Source organism: Rosa chinensis, chromosome 3, assembly GCF_002994745.2.
Source record: "Rosa chinensis cultivar Old Blush chromosome 3, RchiOBHm-V2, whole genome shotgun sequence".
NCBI lineage: Eukaryota > Viridiplantae > Streptophyta > Magnoliopsida > Rosales > Rosaceae > Rosa > Rosa chinensis.
The window spans coordinates 384,754-402,965 of NC_037090.1; the positions used below are offsets into that span (position 1 = coordinate 384,754).

Below are 18,212 nucleotides of genomic sequence, written 5' to 3' on the forward strand. Positions count from 1 at the left end.
TCCGGGTCATGTACGACTTTTCTTTCCTCTCGGGTGGCAGCGCAGGTATGTAGGATGGGTGGTTGGCAATCGAAGCAGGCTTGGAGAAGGTGGTCAGAGGCCAGATCGTGGCTGCGGTATACCATGGATTGTATGGTGCTGGCTATCTCTCTGAGATGGGTCGATTGGTGGAGAGTGCAAGGGTGGTGTCGGACTTCCACACTGCCAGAAGAAGCCAGGCGGCAAGGCAAGGCGAGTTTACTGGGTCTTGGTGTGGACTCGTCAGGATTTGGATTTATGTCTAGATCCGATCGACAACAAATGTGGTCGGTGTGGTTTGCTGTGTGGATTGAAATCCGGCGTTGTGAGTTCGATGGGACAGTTCTATGGTGGTGGTTTGCCGGCGAGCCATCTGAGGAGAAGGAAGACGGTTTGTGGGGTAGCTTTATGTTTTTGGTTAGAGTAATTTTTTTTGTTAGGGTTTTGATTAGGGTATTGGTTAGCTCTTTCTGGTCTTTAGCATGTCCCTACTCTTTTGAGCTAGGGTTGGGTCAAATTGAGGTACCATGGATTTGGTGTTTTTCCTAGGGACGAATTGGTTTATTGTCAGTTTTCACTTATGGTCAATATGCTGACGAACGATCCTTGCACGTGGTCTGGTTGTTTTGGGTCACGGTGTGGAAGAGGGCGTTGATTGTTTTAGCGATTGTCTATGAGGTGGTATCGATATTCTCGAGATTCTCGGTAGCCCGAGACGTTGGGCGGTATAGGTAGTTAGGGGTTGGGCCCTTTCGGCTCATGGATGTCATTTTTGGTGACGGACCCGTAACTAGTTTAGGTTATAGGGAGGAGAGTGGGGAATTCTTGTCCACCATCGGTTGTTCCCATGTTATGTAATTTTGGATTATTTTAATAAAAATTTCTTATTCAAAAATAAAATAAAATTAAACCTCGGTCGTGAGTCATGATTGGTGAGAGAAGCATTAGATCAGTGGGTGACGCCACTGAGACATAGCCACTTGCACATTTGACACCACAATCTGTCTCGCATCCATCCACAGACACCATCAGGCTAATAACTACATATGATACAAACCAAATACCATTTTCTACTCTCTTATAAAACGCGTGTAACAGAATCCATTTATATTTTTGGCCGTCCACCTATTATTTTATTTTTATGTATGTTACAAGAAAATCAGTAGAATAATTTTACAGACTCCACAATCCACATGCATGCATTTCTGTCTTCTTCTTTAAAATCTCTTCTTCTTGTTTCAGCACTGATTCCTTTTTATCTGATTAAGATTGCCGAACAGAATTCATTTGTACAAGTGTTTTATCAAGGGGAGTGTAACAGTAATTGAGTAGAAATTTAAGAAGATAAACAGAAGATTCATTATATGCAATATATGAAAATGTATGACGAAAAACTTACCACGGTGGCTAAATTTAGTTGGGGTTAAACTAGACTATAAATCCATCCTGGCCACAACAAAGCAAAAAAAATAAAAGAAAGCGAGAAAGTGCCACGCGCTTTACAGCTGAACAGAGATTCTAATCTCAAAACCTATTTCCTTCCTTTCCTTCCATTGTTAATAATAATAATAATATATATTAATAATGGGAAACTCTGATTCATTTCAATGATTTCATCCGATCGTTATTAGTCGGCAACTCACAGACCCCTCTCTCTCTCTCTCTCTCTCTGCGTTCCTGTGTGCTGCTGCTCCATTCAAGGTAAACTTGCACCTGATTTATCTTTGATTCCTTTCCATATTTATCATTTCAAGACACCCAAATATATACCCAGTATGCGAGTTGTTAAAGTTTCGACCTTGACTGCTTTGGATCGTTGGTTGTATTGTTTGTTTCGATTTTGGCATGAGATTGAATCAAGTTACTGTGATTAATGAATAAATACACACTACACACTTGGGTTTGTAATTTTAATTTTATGTGCTTCCCTCCTGATCAGATTGCTACTTCCGAATCCGTGTACTGATCCATTGACCATAAAAGATCCAATCTTCCCTTGCGTGTTTTCATGGGTTTTTAGTCATCTTTTTCGTTTCAATATGTGTCATCACATTCTGTTTTGTTTCTCCTAATTAGTTTGAGTTTAGTAGATATATATATATATATATATATATATATATTTATTCACTTGTTCTAATATGGGACTTCGATTTATCATACCCTCTCCAATTGAGTTTCTGTAGTTTGATTCTTGGAATGAATGAATGAATCTGGAAAACTGTTAGCAGGTGAAAAACTGCTATGGACCCTGAGTTTGATTAGTTTGTCCAACCAGTTGATTATTGTGAAATTTCATCACAAGAAACTTCTTCTTATACTTGGTTTTTCTTGTTTCATATTCTAACTTTTTCTTAGCAACATTTCTATTTGCTTAATGCAATCAAGATCTCTGTAGTCTTTGATTGCTTATATTTTTCAGAGTTCGAAATTGAAGTTTATAAAACAGACAATCCATTGTGGTATTTAGCCTTGTGCATGAAAAACCAAAACTGTATATGATGGTGCTGAAATGGAAAGCCAAGTTTAGAAGCCCATATTACTGGTCTGATAATTGCTGTGATCTCTGTCTAATCCTGAAGGTGCTTGGGGACAAATGGCCTTGGTTACAACTGCTGAAGTCTGCGATGCACATTCGTCGCTCATTGTAAGTGGTGAGCTTCGGGTGCTTGAGCCGATCTTTCAGATATACGGGCGGCGGCAGGTCTTCTCTGGACAAGTAGTTACCTTAAAGGTATTCGAAGACAATGTTCTGGTTCGTGCGTTTCTTGAGGAGAAAGGCAATGGCAGAGTTCTTGTTGTGGACGGGGGTGGAAGCAAGCGGTGTGCAATATTGGGTGGCAACCCTGTAGTTCAAGCCCAGAATAATGGCTGGGCTGGTATAGTGGTCAATGGCTGCATAAGAGATGCTGATGAGATTAATGGCTGTGACATTGGGGTGAGAGCTCTGGCTTCCCATCCAATGAAGGCCAATAAGAAGGGAACCGGAGAGAAGCAAGTACCGATAACCATTGCTGGGACAAGGATCAACGATGGGGAATGGCTTTATGCAGACACCGATGGAATTCTGATTTCTCATACCGAGCTATCTGTGTGATTCTCAACACCCTCTGGAATTGATCGTCTCCCTTGGGAAAACAAGCTAGTCCCTGCAGCATAAAGTTTCTCAGTTCTGGATGTATGTTTCTCTGTAGTTGCTCTACTATTGTAACTTGGTTGTATTGCTTCCTTAATTGCGATAATTTTACTGTATTCAGCGACTTACATGATGATCAATATAAATTATGTTCTGGTTTCTGTTTCTACTTACCATCCTGAAGTATATCTTTGATTTTGACTCTTCTTCAATACTGTACATCTTTTGGGTAAAGGATACAGAAAATGTTGCTTTGACATATACCGTGATAGTGCTACTATAAGTACTGACTGTTGCTTGTTGAAGTTGTTGCTTTGACATATAGACCAACAGAAAATTACTACACCTAGGATTAGGAAGAAATTGCTAAAAGTTCAAGGATCTTTTTTAAAACGTAATCTACAAGCCCTGCACATATAACAACCATGCAAACCCAACCATTCAAAGGTGTAAGCAAGTAACTACACCACGTCTCCACCAGGTCATGAAGTAGTACCCAATCAAAGCTCCTAACTAAGTACACACTGATTCCGAGTCCCCAACATCTTCTTCCGCAGTTACAGTACTTGCATCTTCTCGAGTACTCATACTAATCGTTGATGGTGCAGATGAGGTGCCAACAGTCTCACTTGGTAAATCCGTTTGCAAATAGATTGCCTTTCTTTTGCTTCTGCTCCGCTGCCACTTTCTCAACAACTCTGAAATATCCTCACTCTGATCAGAATCATCTTTAAGTGTCGTTGTGGCATCTTTAGGCACTCGAAGGGGTCTTCGCCGTCTTACTTCAGTACTCGCCCCTCTATCTCTTTGAACATGATCAGTAGTTGATCGGTCATGATTAACACGATTAGCAACATAATTCGCCGCAGTTTTGATCATTGTCACTGGTGACAAGAGTGGTCTACAACACGTTACATAAGTTATTACGAATATAGTGTAACAATACAAAGAGGCCCAGACATAGAGCGTCCATTTCCAACTGCGCACCAATTGCTTTGTCCAAGGCAGCTGTGAATTCAAAACAATTTCAGCCTCATACAACTGTGGAAGATGTGAAGTACCAGCTCTTGGACTTAATGTTATTCTTATTGCTCGGGTTCTTGGATAAGTCCCTTCCTTGTGCCTCAGTATTTGTCCAGCTATCTTCTGGGTTTCTCCAGAAATGCCCAGTATCAGAGGTACACCCATAAGAAATGTTCTTGTGAGTCGAATTGGGAGGCTTCTAAATCGTAGCATACATGGCTGGCTTGACTTGGCAATCACATCACCATTAGCTGCTAATGCTTCTGCGGTCATCTGATTCAATAATAGATAACTGATTACTAATTAGCAAACATCTGAATCAATAATTTTATGGTGCAATATTTTTGGACGTCCATGTGTTTTGGTTAAACTGTAATTAGCTTTTAGAATAAACTGCAAAAGAGAGTTGAGCATGGACCAAAGTTGCAATCTAATCGACCAAAACACACATGCATGGAGCGAGCACACAAATCTCTTTAAGTTGATCATCATATCGGCCTTATAATCATACCTGAAACACCCCAATGTGCCTATTAAAATCAGACTCCGGCATCAAAAGCTCCAGAGACACAGTAAAAGTGTGTCCAACAGGAACCCCCATAGCCATACGCCTACTGTTGCTGCTAATAATAATCTTGAAGTAGTCAGCACCACTCCCAGCAGCTAACCCTGATCCTCCGAACACAAACACCGCCTTGGGATGAGCTAGGGTGTAATCAAAGTGCAACCTATCCCTAACAACCACAGGCTCTTCCAGCCAGAGCCGCACCAAAGCAACTCCCACAATTGTGGCCAGAATCAAAAGCATAAACAACACCATGCAGACATAGGCTGCCCCGAGAACTCCAAAGCCGAGCTTCTTGATGAGGACGACTGCGCCGTGTATGATGGTGGAGGGGGCTTTTTGGACTGCGGACTCGACCGTCTCCTTGGCCTGCTCGGCTTGGTGGTAAGACTCGTAGGCGAAAGAGAAGATGGAGAGTATGGGGTGACATAAAACCAGGATGGAGTTGTAAATCAAATCAGCTTGTAAAGACACTAGCTTTGGGAACCACTCTGATGGCTTTGGTATCAGATACTTGTCTTCGTCTTCTTCATCATCATAAGGGTCTAAAGTTGGTGTTTCCAGTAATGGAGCTGGTTCCATAACTAGTGTGATTACTGTGAGAGAGAGGAGAGGTAGCTAGAAATAGACACTCATGGAGTCATAGAAAGAGTATCAAAGTTGAGAGAGCTCCACCTGTGCAATGTGCATGAAAGGAGAAGATGAAACGTGGTACTGTTGTCTTACCACTTGACATCTGTTGTCAAACAGGTCAGGTCATAAGGAAAATCCGAAAATGTCTTCTTAAAATCGAACAACCTTTTTCCTTTTGTTCTTGTTTACTTGGGCTCGCCCTCTTTTGTTCCAATCTTTGCGTCTTTGGGCTTTCACAAAAAGAATCTCCTCCCCAAAAAGATTGGACGAAAAATTTTCTCCATAAAACAAAATTAAATAGAAAATTGTATGTCGTGAAGGAGTCGGAGATGGTATATTCTTCAAAGTTCAAGCCGAATCCTAAGCGGATGCTTTGCCTTAAATTTGGAACCAGTTAGGATGTTTAACAAACATAATTCTATCAAAAAATTGACGCGTACTTCTTCGAAAAAGAAATAGCATAACTGGCTATGCATTTGTCTCATAGAACTCATCACATTGAGAGAGATGACTGGCTTGCAAATGCATTCAAGTTCGGAAGTATCGAACTATGTATTTAAAGTCGACTCGTGATAAAAAATGTTTTGGAATTAACTTACGAAATTCAATTTATAACGACGTTGTGCGTGTAAGTTGTTAGATTTAAATAAAGGAGATTTAAATGTTTGTGTTAACTTTTCACGTGGGTCGTGGAATTCATGAATTGTTTTAATTAGCAAATATGTTTATAGATAGCTAAGAAGTAAATTCTATTGAGAGGTCGTTGGGAATGAATACATTTCTCATAATTAGGAAAACCCATTAAAGCAATCACGAGTTAGTCCTTTGACTAATACATTTTTGAATTCAAACAAACAAATATGGTAGCCGTTAAGCACTTAATTATAATCATAATGACCTACAAAACTAAATCCAATACCTTCTATAAAAAAAATAAAAAAAACTAAACCCAATACACAATAAACATAGTTGAAGACTTGAAGACCCTGGACTTTAATTTCAACACTCCCAAGAAAATAATTGATTTTTCTGGTATTGTACAAATTAGAAAAAAAAGAGTTAAGAACTACAACTGAATCATAAAAGCTGACAGCATATATTGCGGAACTGTATGGTAGCCACGTGTCCCCTTCTAACCGCTTATTGTTTTGGATGATACAAAACATAACATCCCACTCAACATTTGCGGCTAGCCAAGAACACTCTAACAGTCACTCACTACTTTCAAGTCCCTAAAGCAAATTATGACACAAATCATCAACTAATCCCTCTTAATGATTAGTTCGTTCCCAATTTATCAAAATACAGATTTTTTTTTTTTCAAAATATTGTACGTGTTTAATGGATTACTAATATTTAGTAAGATAATTGATAAAGAAATTATATCAAAGTAGAAACGTCAGACGTGTAATTCATGTATGAAATGAATTACGAAAAATGAAGTGTCAGATCCAATGTTTCGGAATTATTGTTAAAATTTAAGAGATACCTACTCTAAAAAATATTGGAAAGTTAGATAAGGTTAAACTTATGGAGTTTGAGGAAACATGAAGAAACAAAAATGTTTGATTTGGATTTGTAATTGTAAAACACTAAAATGTATTTCTTCAAATTATAATTAAATGGAAGGAGAAAAGAATGAGAAGCATGAGAGAAAGGAAAAAAAAAAAAAAACAAAGTTCATCTTTATCACAATTCACCACAAAACCCAGGAGGGTGGGTCCCACAGAAAATTTTGGGCAACTGACAAATTCTATTTCTTCTCTTATGTTTTCAAGAAGGAAAAACATTGTACACACCCTGTCTCCTTCCCTTCTCCCTCTATAAATTTGCTCTCAGAAACCTCTGAAAATCACATAGTTTCATTCTTTTCTTCTTTTTCATTAAAATCTCCATTGAAACCTGAGAGTCTTCTTCTTCTTCAATCCCTCTCATTTAATTTCTTGTATCAAAGCAATAATGAGAAGGTTTCAGCTCCACAATCACTAAACAAGGAGCTGAGACCAACCCAGAACCAAAGACTCCTCACACTCACAAACACTCACAGCCTTGTCACTCTACCAAAAAATATATTCCTTTCATTCATTCGTTCATTGATAACAATAACCATATAGGATTTTTAAGGACAATGGAGCAAGCAAACGATGTGGTCGTTGCAGAGAACAAAGCCAAATATGGAGGTGGTGGCGGTAGCGTTAGCATAGCCGAGAGGAGGGCAGCCAAGTGTGGATTCAATGCGGAGAGGATCAATACGGCGCGTTTCAGGAGGACCAACACCAGCCCTCTGCCTTCGCCGGTGGAGAGGTCTCCTTGCCACCTCACTATTCCTCCCGGCATCAGTCCCACCGCTTTGCTCGACTCCCCCATGATGCTCCCCAATTCTCAGGTAAAATGAATTCTTTTAAATTTTCTGTTTATTTAATCTTCCTTTACTTTGGAGCTGGATGAGTGATAGATTTTATCTTTGGTGAAAAATGGCTGATCAATGAAACCTAACCCTCCTCATATATATGTGTGTGTTTGTGTGTGTGTGTGTGTGTGTGTGTGTGTGTGTGTGTATCGGTTCTTCTGTCATTTCTAGTGTCTGTTGATTCAATAAGTGAAGCTGTGTGTCTTGCTCTTGCTCTTGTTGGAAATTGTTAACGAGACCAAAATGGCTTAAAATATATGCCAAAACAGAACAAACACAGTGATTCTTCGAGATGACAATGTTAATTATGAGCTGCTATTCTTCAACCAATATGCATGCTAGCTACCTGTTGGCTTAAATAGATGTCGTTTCTTATGCACTGAGGTTTGCTTGTCTCTGTTCTTTCTGAGTATGATATAGTTTTAATCTGTATGTAGCTTCTTACTCCCTGTTTCTAGGTTTCTATGATGTGATTGCAAAATCACAGTATGATCAAGAATCCTCTCACATGCTTGGAAGGACCGTCCAATTCGTTCATTTTTACCTTAAACTAACATTCCTAACTTATTACCTTAAACTAGGTTTTTCTTGGTTTTCTAACATATGAATCTAGAAGCACATGTAAAAGAGTGATGGAGAAGGTGGTTTTCATTACTAGAATATCTAGATTCTGTACTGTGTTAAATAAATAGTTTATTTAAAGCTAATTACTTGACGCTGACTTCTTTTTTCTTTTTGATATCATGGAATATATTAGGCCATGTATTCTAGGATAGCAGCAAATAGGTTTAAATATGAAGATGCAAGGCAATGAATTCCACATTTCACATTTGCACATAAGTGCAGGTAGCTGAGCTAAAACACAGTAACAGAAATCAACAAGGAAAATGAACACTGTGGATGGTGATAGTTACAGTGTAGTGAGCAAGGCATAGTTGTATTGTTTTATGTAGAGGATGGAAGCAGTAAATTGTGGAAAGCTTCAAGTGTTGTCTAAGTATATCTGCCTGATGCTGTTTGATATGTGATCTTTAACTCATTTGTCATTCTTCCAGGCATTGCCATCTCCCACTACCGGAACTTTTCCATTGCTTCCTCCTAGTGATGACAGTTCAATGCTGAAATCTGCAACTAATGAAGATGTTCGTAGGGGGAGTGGTTTTGATTCATCCTTCATGTTGAAGAGTCAAGGAGATCCTAAGTATCTGCCAGGTTATTCTGGTTTTGAAAATCAGGTAATGGTTTCATGTCTTGAATCTTTAAATTTGGTAGAAAACAGAAACAACTACATGCATGCCCACCATCTAATGAGATATTTGATATAATTATTTTCAATAGAATCTGACAGTTTTTCCATTGCATTTTTTCTCAGGGATCTAATGTTGACTATCAAGCTCTTGTCTTGGAGCAACAGCCAATGGATTTTGATTTCCCGATGGAATTTCCTGAAGAAGTGAATGCAAAACACTATGCTGTTGATCCATCTAATGATGTTAAGAATTTAAATAGTGTGGTAATGAATGAGAGCTGTGTTGACTTGCAAATGCCTCATTCCAGCTTAGCTTCTTTTCCCAAAGAAGTTATTCATGGGGAGGATGTTGGGACCCATCAACTTTTGGAAGGAGACCATAAAGGGTATCCATCTCTGGGAATGGCAAGGAATTCAGAGGATGGATACAATTGGAGGAAGTATGGGCAGAAACAGGTTAAAGGTAGTGAATATCCAAGGAGCTACTATAAGTGCACACATCCAAATTGTCAGGTGAAGAAAAAGGTGGAACGATCCTTTGATGGTCAAATAACAGAAATCATTTACAAGGGAGCTCCTCATAACCATGCACAACCTCAGCCTAATCGACGAGCTGCAGCATCACTTGGATCAGCATTTTCATTTGATGAGATGTCAGAGATGGGTGAGGGCAATAGAACCTCTGTCAAAGTTGACAGTGACTCACTTTGGGCAAAGATTCAGTCTGGTGAGGATATTAAGAGTGGTTATGATGGGAGGCTTGATGGTCTGGAAAGGACTTCCTCAGCATCCGTTGTTACTGATCTTTCTGATCCATTATCGGCTACCCAAGGAAAATCCCCGGGTATCTTTGAATCTGTAGACACTCCAGAGTTTTCATCCACACTTGCTAGTGTTGATGAAGATGACCAGGCCACCCTACGGAGCATATCGCTTGGAGAGGATGCAGATAATGAAGAATCTGACTCAAAAAGAAGGTACGCCATTTATCTTCTAGATGTCTATTTCTAAACCAAATGAACATGCAGGAAAAAAAAAATATATCTCATGTATTGTTTAACATTTCAGAAAGAAAGATAGCTGCATGATTGAAACAAGTATAGCTTCCAGGGCTGTCCGTGAACCAAGAGTGGTTGTCCAAATTGAGAGTGAAATCGACATACTTGATGATGGCTACCGTTGGCGGAAGTATGGACAAAAAGTTGTCAAAGGAAATCCAAACCCCAGGTATGCTATTACTGATTAGTACTTAGTTGGTGGTTTGATTAGTACTACTTCATGACCTTTGAATGGTTTTGGTATGACAGTGCTTGTTTTAGTTTCCAGTAGACAGATGATTATGTTGGCTTTGATCTTCTGAAAATATCTTCTTAACATTTTGGGAATTCTTACTAATTTGAGGTGTAGTAGTTATCTGTTGGTATATATAACAAAGAGTAGTACATATGAAATACAGCAAGTTCCAGCAAACAGTAGTCATCAGTTGTAGTGCTTTTGCCACTTTATCTAAAAGATGTACAGAATGAAACGTTGTAATTGTAAGCGTTATCTGATGGCTGTCAATGAAATTGAAGACAGAACTTAAGCTGAATTACAATGTTAAACTGTAACAGAAACCAGAACATAATTTATGGATTGATTTTCTTTCTGAATATTGATAAGATTTGGCACTTGTAGTTCCGATTGTAATATGTAAGCAATTAATCTTTTTACTTACTCTCTGTCGTGTAGGAGCTACTACAAATGTACAAGTGCGGGATGCTTAGTAAGGAAGCATGTGGAAAGGGCCTCCCATGATCTGAAATTCGTAATTACTACATACGAGGGAAAACACAACCATGAAGTGCCTGCAGCCAGAAACAGTAATCATATAAACTCAAGCAGTGCAAATGGACATCCACCTACTCAGTCAGCACTGGCGTTATCCAGAAATACCAACATTCCAAAACCTGAGACACAAGTACAAGATCTTGCGCCTCATTTTGATAGAAAACCAGAATTTCATGACGAATACCTGCGACCTACTTATCTTGGGAATTTCAGCAATGACTTGAAATATGGAGCTACCTCCATCTACCAAATGAAGTTCCCACCTCTTCAGAATGCAATGCCATATGGCTCCTTTGGTCTAAATGCTCCTCATCACAATGTGGCTCACCAGGCTGGTTCTGTTGCATCTATTGTCCCAGACTTCTCCATGTCACTGCCCTTGAATCTTCCCCCATCTGGGAATCTTGGTCTCGCAGGTTTTGATTTCAATAATGGAAAGTCAGTATATCCAGTGCAGCCTTATGTCTCAGGACAGCAGCTCCAGGAGAATGACTTACGGTACCTGAAGCCAAAACAAGAGCAGAAGGATGATGGCCTTTATGATGCCTGCAGCCTGCCTATCATTGATCAGGGAAATGCATCATTGTCACCATCCTCATCCTTACTCTATCACAGAATGATGGGAAGCTATTCATCATAGATTTTTAGTTTTTGTTCCGAAGCAGTTCATCTCAACTAAAGTGAGGCAGACTCTGCCAGCCTAACTTTGTGGTCAAGGTTTTATTTTCTTTCAATTTCGCCACTGTCATAGTTTCTTCTTGTTTTCTGAGAAAATACCTATACAAAATTTGGAAAAAAAAAAATTAATACAGTCACAGAAATTGATCCTCTCTCTGTCTCATCTATATGTTTAGCTTGCTTCAATTTGCTGGTACCGTGAACCTTTCAGGGAATGTATATCTTTAGAAGTTGCAAATGTAATGTATCATAAAGAACACATCTCTTTTGGGATTCCAACGTTGTTGAACCATTTTGTATTAAACTAATAAACACAGATGCCAAAACCTTTGTATCACTCAGATGCCAAGAGCCAACCATTTGTATTTAAACCATACCCAGATGCCAAAATACCAAACCCAAGTTTGAGCATGAGCTATTCATTCATTCATTAATAACCCGAATCAGTGAGACCAAGAAGCATCAAGGAAAAGAAGATTAAAGGAGCTGAAACATTAATCATCATCTTGATTATCATAGGCATAAGAACACAAATATACATCATCATCATCAGTCCACACCTCCACCCATACCCATCAGCACTATTCCCATACCCATCATCAAATCTAACCCCAAACACAAACACAAAGAAAGGACTGAAAACAACACAACCCATCTCCATATATCCATCGAAAATAACCAGACTCAATACTTGGTTCTTCTTCTTATTAGGCTCCTTCTTCACTTCTTGAGGCTGCCGCGGACGCCGGGCTTGGGCTTTTCAGCTGGAGCCTGGCTGGTGCTGGCGTGGCGATTCACAATCTTCTCCTCGTCGAAGGGAATCTTCGGGTGCTTCGAGTCGTGGTGAATCTGCATCGACTTGACGTCCGGCGCCGTTATCTTGCAGTGAGGGCACTCGTACTTGGCGTGCCCGCCTTTGTCCTGCCCGGTCCGGTCTGCGATTCCGGCCTTCCCGCCACCGCGATTCGTCGTCGCCGCGTCGATCTTCGCCTGGATCTCCTTCGCCGTGTGCTTCTTCGGCTTCGCCTTCCCCGTCATCGTTGCTCCAACGGCCGCACACACACAGAGAGAAACCCTAACGCTAACAGAGACGTAGCTTAATTTGGGGGAGGAAGAAAGAGAGAGAGATATTAAGAGTCCGTGTGTGTGCGAGTGCCTTTGCGATCCTTTATATATAGGGGCTTATCCTGCCTTTTCTTGGTGACTCGGTGCGGCCGGGTCTATGTGAGATTGGTGACGTGGTCCAATCCGGTTACTTTGCCTGGGCTGGACCATTTATTCCCCATGCCCTGTTTGTTTTGTTTGCCCTACTTATCGAGTACCCTTATTTCTGCCTCCCATACACTGATAACACATTTTACCCTAATTTCATCCGTTTAAAGAAGTGAAAGAGAATTATAATTTATTGATTGTGGCAGAATTAGAAATTTGTGTAACAACTTAGCGTAGTAATGTTGGTCGAGCAGCCTAACATAGCTCTTATGTTGTTGTAGGATTCGAGTCTTAATTACCATCAGTTTGTGGCCAGCAGGTTTTAGGGGCCTTCAGGTTTTTGCGCCTGCAACGAGGGATTAGTCTGACTTTACTAGAATATGCTCGTGAACATCAGACTGAATGCTATTGGAAGTGTGTGTTATTAACTCAGATTGTGTATTAAATGAGGTGATATGCATTGACCTTTGTCCCGTTTTGCACGTATCTCTCAGTCTTTCAACAGATCTAGCCCATCCTCTCTTTTACGGTTTTACCTTTACTAGGGGTCTAGCCCCTTTTGCCAATGTTGCGAGTTCTAGGCTTTTGTTAATGTCCAGGTGAAGATCATGACAGCCCATTGACTTGAGCAATTCAGGGAGCGTAATTGGTACTAGCACAAACTTTTAATTTATTACAATGTCTAGCAGTAGCCAACGACAAAATTGGTGGTGCATTATGAGTCGGACAAAGTTAAATTAGTCCTCCTTTCATGTGGCCTGTACCATCAAAAATTAAAGTTCCCACCAAAACCAAATGACATTACATGATCCAAATGATATTATATGATCCGAGGGTGTTTTAGGGATAGACAGAGTACAAGTACCAAGAATCTACTGGTCTTTATCAATTAGAAAGAAAAGAGATGAACAAATCTTGTTGTTTGTACAGAAGAAAATTGGTCTGTACCAATTACCAATTGCCATCACATTTCCGAAACAAATAATGCAGATACCAAGTGAAGAAGATGAAAACTAGTGTAAAAAAGGATGTTTTAAGCTGTGTAAAAGAGAAGACAAGGATAATAACTGTCTTGACTCATATTGTACCCAACAAGGAGAGGTCTAAGTGAGACCAGTAGCAAGCAAAGTCAGGATAAAGGGCCCTCCAACTCCAAGCTAGGTTAAACTTTCATGGTTTGGGGCTTCTGTATCTTCTCATCTCTGTACACCAACCGCCTCTTGTTAGAACCGTAACCTTGATACTGGTAGATAATGCTGTAAAGGCATTGCCTCAAGCGCATTATGTCAAATGCCTCTATGAATTTCAAATCTGTTGGCCTCGACTTCACCCCAGCAAATCGCTGGTACTCCTCAAACACAGAAGACAAACACCAATTCTGAAATTTTCGCAGGCAACCAACAAGACAACCAGTCCGATGCTGTATGAACAAATTGAAAACAGAAGGTCAGAACTGCCATATTGGATCCAAAGGCATATGAATTCAAATAGTTCCAGTGATTAACCATAAAAGGTTGTACATATCAGCTAGAATTTCAAACAAGTCCTGAGCTAATACTAATTTGAACTGTAGTTTTTATGATGTAGAACAATAGGAGAAGGTTAGTGTTGATTTCTGGCTAGAATCTAGCAACGCAAATTTGCCAGGACAAGACTTTTCATTACTCATTTCAGTATCAAGTCAAGTCAACTGAAGTCATGTTAGACAGCAGAGTCCAGAATACAGCTGGTTGTTTCAGGAAACTATATCTTTCATAGAAAAAAACAGCTTTCTTACCAACCTACAGCTGGTCATTAGTTAGAATGGTGAAGTGAGCATATTGGTTGAATAAAGAAATCCAAATTGCTTTAGATATCATCACATCATATTGCGCCCAATAAGTTCATTTCTATTCTATTCTTTGTAAAAGTCCTTTCGAGAAAATGAACAATGATATGGATACTAAAATGAACTATAGAGAAACACATATCATCATCATTTCAAGAACAGAGAAAGAACAGCATAGAGTAGAAATGTTAGAACAGTTTGCTGATACCGTTACCAACAGACTTGATCCCTAGCACAGATCCAGCAGTAAAACAAGATATTTTAAGAGCATAGGGTATCTAGTTGAACATAAAAAGCTTACCTTTCCACGCTTGCAATGGATCAACACAGGATGATTTCTCACATCTACAAACCCAAAGAGTAAATGTTAGAAATGATACAGTTACATAGATAAAAGAAAAAGTTAAATAATAATGAACTGTCTACGTTAGACTCGTACCAATCAAGATTTTCAAAGCCTCCAAGATAGTATCCTTGGGAATAGCTACAGACTCCTGCATATGCAAATGGCCATGAACTTATCAACACAAATGCAATAGAACCAATACTCTATCAAATGCCATTAAGCCGAAGCCTACTGCTTCCATTTCAACTAAAGTCTAAAACTGAATTTCGACATTTCCACGCAGGCATGTCAACATGCATGCATTAAAGCATATATTACTCGCCAATACCACCAAAAATGCAAACATTAGAACAAATTATACCAGAGAAAAAAGCAGAAAGGAACAGCATTTTACCGTCTTTCCCTCGATTCCGAATTGGAGGAGCCGAATGTTTTGAGAGCGAAGAAACTCCAAATTCTCCTCTGGATATGGCTCAGGACACAAATATCTGCTCCAAATCACACAATCAATTCACATTCAGGAGACGCATTTAAACATTTTTCATTTTCCTTGAACAAAATTTACATACTTTTAATCTGAATTTACATACTTGAACAAAATTTGCATACAAAATTGACATACATTGATCAAAAGATTCAAACTTGTACAGGAGCAGTGAAAGAGCATTCATCAGCGATCAAGAAACCTGAGAATGCCGAATTGAATTGAGGAGGGAGGGGGCTTACATGATTGATCGGAGATTGAGGGACTTGAGGAAAGGGAAGTTGGCCGGGTGAGGGAAGCCAGATCTGAAAATGCCGTCCTCCACCATCGAGAAATTGATCGGCGGCTCCAAAACGTCGTCGTGGTCGTTCATCTTGCTCTGCTTCTCCATCGTCATCGTCATCGTCATCTCGTCCCTCTCTTGCTTTCTTTCTTCTTCAACGCAGCTGAGCTCGCTCACAACTTCTTATGTCAAGAAAAAGAACAAAAGGAGCTCATGGTTTTGAGGTCTGCGCCAAACGACGGCGTTTGCGGATTCAAGGTTTCGCTTCTTCTGATTCTCGTGAAAACAAAGAAAAAAAAAGAAAAAGCGAAAGTGATTGAATTGGATTTGGATTTGGATTTGGATTACTAACTAGTATCTTGAATATAAAGAGTCTGAGGTTGTTGTGGACTTTGTCTTCTCGATCACATTTTCGTTCCAAGTCTTTCAGCATTTTTACTCATTATTTATACAAAACCCCTCTAATTTTCCTCATGCTAATTTTTTTTTTTTTGTTTTTCAATTTTGGTGTTCTATTTCTTATTTTTAGTAAACCCACAATTTTTGTTGCTGTTGCTCTTTTTTGGGTAATGTAGGTTACTAATTGAGACAATCCAACAGAAAAATTCTAGAGGAAGTGAAACAAATGCTGTTAAATAGATATTGTGGGTTATAAGTGTTGGGTGTAAATAAAAACTAACCGTTCATTCCGTTTGAGATTTATAGGGTTTAGAGATTTTTTTTTTTTGGCAAATACGATTAACCTTTACACCACCAATTACTAATAAATCCACAAATTGATAACTAAAATTAAGTTGAGTTGTTGACACATATTAATAGATTTAGATAACTAATTGTTCAGATTGTACATACCTAAACATACTCAAGTAATGTTTCTCATACTCCAATCTGAAAAGACTGATCGTAGTGACCTTGGCTCATAAAGACCGACTTATTAAACTCTTTTATTATAGATTTTTCTTCATATATATTTGCACAAAATATTTAAACATCTTATTTTCATGATCAAAGTGATGCAAAGACTCTAATTTAATTGTCTGGCATGATTGAAATTTGCAAATACTACACACAAGATTTGTCATGTGATATAGTTATAAACTTGGGGAAATTCGGTAATTGCGGTTTGGTGTTTTCGTTGAAACCGATCACTTTGGTTTCAAGCTTCTAGAAATCAAACTAAAATTCAATAAATCCAACCAATATATCCAGATTTGAACCAAGTCTGGCCATATATTTGTAGAATTCAGCCTTACTAAGTTACTAATTAAGCCTTTCAAACAAAACAAAACAAAAAAGTTACTAATTAAGAGATGTTTTAATGGTCTACAAGTCATAATTTGTTCCGCATAGATGAATGTTTTATTTAAATTTGGTTAATTGAAATTTTGGAACCTTCATTTTCTCCTTTACTAAGTTATGTGGGAATTGGGATGATAAGAAACTTGGTGGTGAAGGAATAAGGATTCCCCGTGGGTTTGAGAAAAGTTAAGAGACTAGTTGATTCTTGTGCAAATTCAGATATGAATCCGTATAAATATTTTGACTGATGGATCCATCAGACCGAGTCATAGGGGAAGAGGCCATTGCTTTAAACATGCATATTGAAAAGTTGCTGTGTCTTCTTCTTAGATATTCATTGGATTTCTACATCAGCAAGCTTTATATCCTCGAATAGGACCATCAATCCAGTATCATTCATATGAGATTCCGCGCTCCTTCTATGGCGCGCTGCTTTTGATTTTGGTTGCAACATAGATGGCTGCTAAGATAGGTTGACCCTTTCTTTATCTTCCCTAGTATATATGGCTTTCTTATACAGAATCAGAATCCAAATGACTCTTGGAAAGTTTTTGTTTGAAAAATTCTAGTGGTCACCCAGTACTCATGAAGAACCTAATACCTATACTTTAATCATATGACTTGTCAAAATCCATATGCATATTCAAGGGTGTTTGTTAATTAGTTTGATCCTCATTGCTTGGAAGCTAGCTTTTTCTTCCCTTTCTTTTTTGTCAACAGTTTAGAGTATCCAAAGGCTTATTAGTCCAAATTCTAAGGATTAATCTCTCGACACATGTGAAATGTTTCAACTGTGCATTGCAACACAGTGCCTCACTACTTTGACAACTTAATGAGTCGAATGCGGGTAGTAGAGTTCCCAACCAAAACACTCAACCAATAAGCCACGTGCAGTGTCTAAAAAATTTAGATCATTTCTCGATTTATAAGTGTCGTCCTTGCACAAGGCTCTATGCTAATCTTTATCTTTCTAATTTCAGCAAACTTGTTTTTAATAATTAAAATGAAAAAAAAATGGTGGGTGGGTCTGTAGGCTATAGTGAAGCAGGCTGCAGCTAAACACTGAGTTGTTTAGCAAGTCTGTGGGCTGTTAGTGTTTTTAAAGCAGGCTCAGCTAAGCAAACCAAACTGATTGACAAAAACCCCCAAAGTCCACATGAGCCCAACCAATCTCAAGACCCAAATGATTTATATTTTCCAATTTTCATAACAAAAAGGAAA

The 18,212-nt window shown here is 38.9% G+C and overlaps 5 protein-coding genes and 1 non-coding gene across 6 annotated transcripts; 2 read left to right on the forward strand and 4 right to left on the reverse strand.

The window, feature by feature from the left end:
* Positions 1 to 1,569: 1,569 nt before the first annotated feature.
* On the forward strand, positions 1,570 to 3,324 carry LOC112194785 (putative 4-hydroxy-4-methyl-2-oxoglutarate aldolase 2). Its single transcript, XM_024335014.2, has 2 exons — positions 1,570 to 1,719; positions 2,598 to 3,324. Exon 2 carries the CDS (start codon positions 2,612 to 2,614, stop codon positions 3,110 to 3,112), a length of 501 nt encoding a protein of 166 aa, XP_024190782.1. The 5' UTR covers positions 1,570 to 1,719; positions 2,598 to 2,611; the 3' UTR covers positions 3,113 to 3,324.
* A 340-nt stretch (positions 3,325 to 3,664) lies between these two features.
* On the reverse strand, positions 3,665 to 5,321 carry LOC112194786 (seipin-1). The gene is made up of 2 exons (XM_024335015.2): positions 4,686 to 5,321; positions 3,665 to 4,447 (listed from the first exon to the last, which is right to left on the reverse strand). The coding sequence occupies exons 1-2, from the start codon at positions 5,319 to 5,321 to the stop codon at positions 3,665 to 3,667; spliced, it is 1,419 nt and encodes a 472-aa protein (XP_024190783.1).
* Positions 5,322 to 7,166: 1,845 nt separating this feature from the next.
* Positions 7,167 to 11,712, forward strand: LOC112192514 (probable WRKY transcription factor 2). The gene is made up of 5 exons (XM_024332273.2): positions 7,167 to 7,758; positions 8,838 to 9,017; positions 9,155 to 10,008; positions 10,100 to 10,258; positions 10,763 to 11,712. Exons 1-5 carry the CDS (start codon positions 7,501 to 7,503, stop codon positions 11,499 to 11,501), a joined length of 2,190 nt encoding a protein of 729 aa, XP_024188041.1. The 5' UTR covers positions 7,167 to 7,500; the 3' UTR covers positions 11,502 to 11,712.
* Positions 11,713 to 12,016: 304 nt separating this feature from the next.
* Positions 12,017 to 12,692, reverse strand: LOC112192516 (protein METHYLENE BLUE SENSITIVITY 1). Its single transcript, XM_024332276.2, has one exon. It carries the CDS (start codon positions 12,575 to 12,577, stop codon positions 12,260 to 12,262), a length of 318 nt encoding a protein of 105 aa, XP_024188044.1. The 5' UTR covers positions 12,578 to 12,692; the 3' UTR covers positions 12,017 to 12,259.
* An 855-nt stretch (positions 12,693 to 13,547) lies between these two features.
* Positions 13,548 to 16,102, reverse strand: LOC112192515 (tyrosine-protein phosphatase DSP3). Its single transcript, XM_024332275.2, has 5 exons — positions 15,652 to 16,102; positions 15,320 to 15,413; positions 15,019 to 15,073; positions 14,881 to 14,924; positions 13,548 to 14,171 (listed from the first exon to the last, which is right to left on the reverse strand). The coding sequence occupies exons 1-5, from the start codon at positions 15,816 to 15,818 to the stop codon at positions 13,914 to 13,916; spliced, it is 618 nt and encodes a 205-aa protein (XP_024188043.1). The 5' UTR covers positions 15,819 to 16,102; the 3' UTR covers positions 13,548 to 13,913.
* A 1,789-nt stretch (positions 16,103 to 17,891) lies between these two features.
* On the reverse strand, positions 17,892 to 17,989 carry LOC112195564. Its single transcript, XR_002934623.1, has one exon. It is a non-coding gene; the product is annotated as a U6 spliceosomal RNA (small nuclear RNA).
* Between the last annotated feature and the right edge of the window lie 223 nt (positions 17,990 to 18,212).

Bases quoted from the DNA above. Each gene is read 5' to 3' on its own strand.
- LOC112194786 (XM_024335015.2), bottom strand. From the start codon at position 5,321: ATGGAACCAGCTCCATTACTGGAAACACCAACTTTAGACCCTTATGAT. The intron at 4,448-4,685 runs GTATGATTATAA...TTATTGAATCAG, and splicing joins GGCACATTGGGGTGTTTCAG to ATGACCGCAGAAGCATTAGC.
- LOC112192516 (XM_024332276.2), bottom strand. From the start codon at position 12,577: ATGACGGGGAAGGCGAAGCCGAAGAAGCACACGGCGAAGGAGATCCAG.
- LOC112192514 (XM_024332273.2), top strand. From the start codon at position 7,501: ATGGAGCAAGCAAACGATGTGGTCGTTGCAGAGAACAAAGCCAAATAT. The intron at 7,759-8,837 runs GTAAAATGAATT...TCATTCTTCCAG, and splicing joins TGATGCTCCCCAATTCTCAG to GCATTGCCATCTCCCACTAC. The intron at 10,259-10,762 runs GTATGCTATTAC...TCTGTCGTGTAG, and splicing joins AAAGGAAATCCAAACCCCAG to GAGCTACTACAAATGTACAA.
- LOC112192515 (XM_024332275.2), bottom strand. From the start codon at position 15,818: ATGACGATGACGATGACGATGGAGAAGCAGAGCAAGATGAACGACCAC. The intron at 15,074-15,319 runs GTAAAATGCTGT...TTGCATATGCAG, and splicing joins TCGGAATCGAGGGAAAGACG to GAGTCTGTAGCTATTCCCAA. The intron at 14,925-15,018 runs GTACGAGTCTAA...TTGGGTTTGTAG, and splicing joins GGCTTTGAAAATCTTGATTG to ATGTGAGAAATCATCCTGTG.
- LOC112194785 (XM_024335014.2), top strand. From the start codon at position 2,612: ATGGCCTTGGTTACAACTGCTGAAGTCTGCGATGCACATTCGTCGCTC.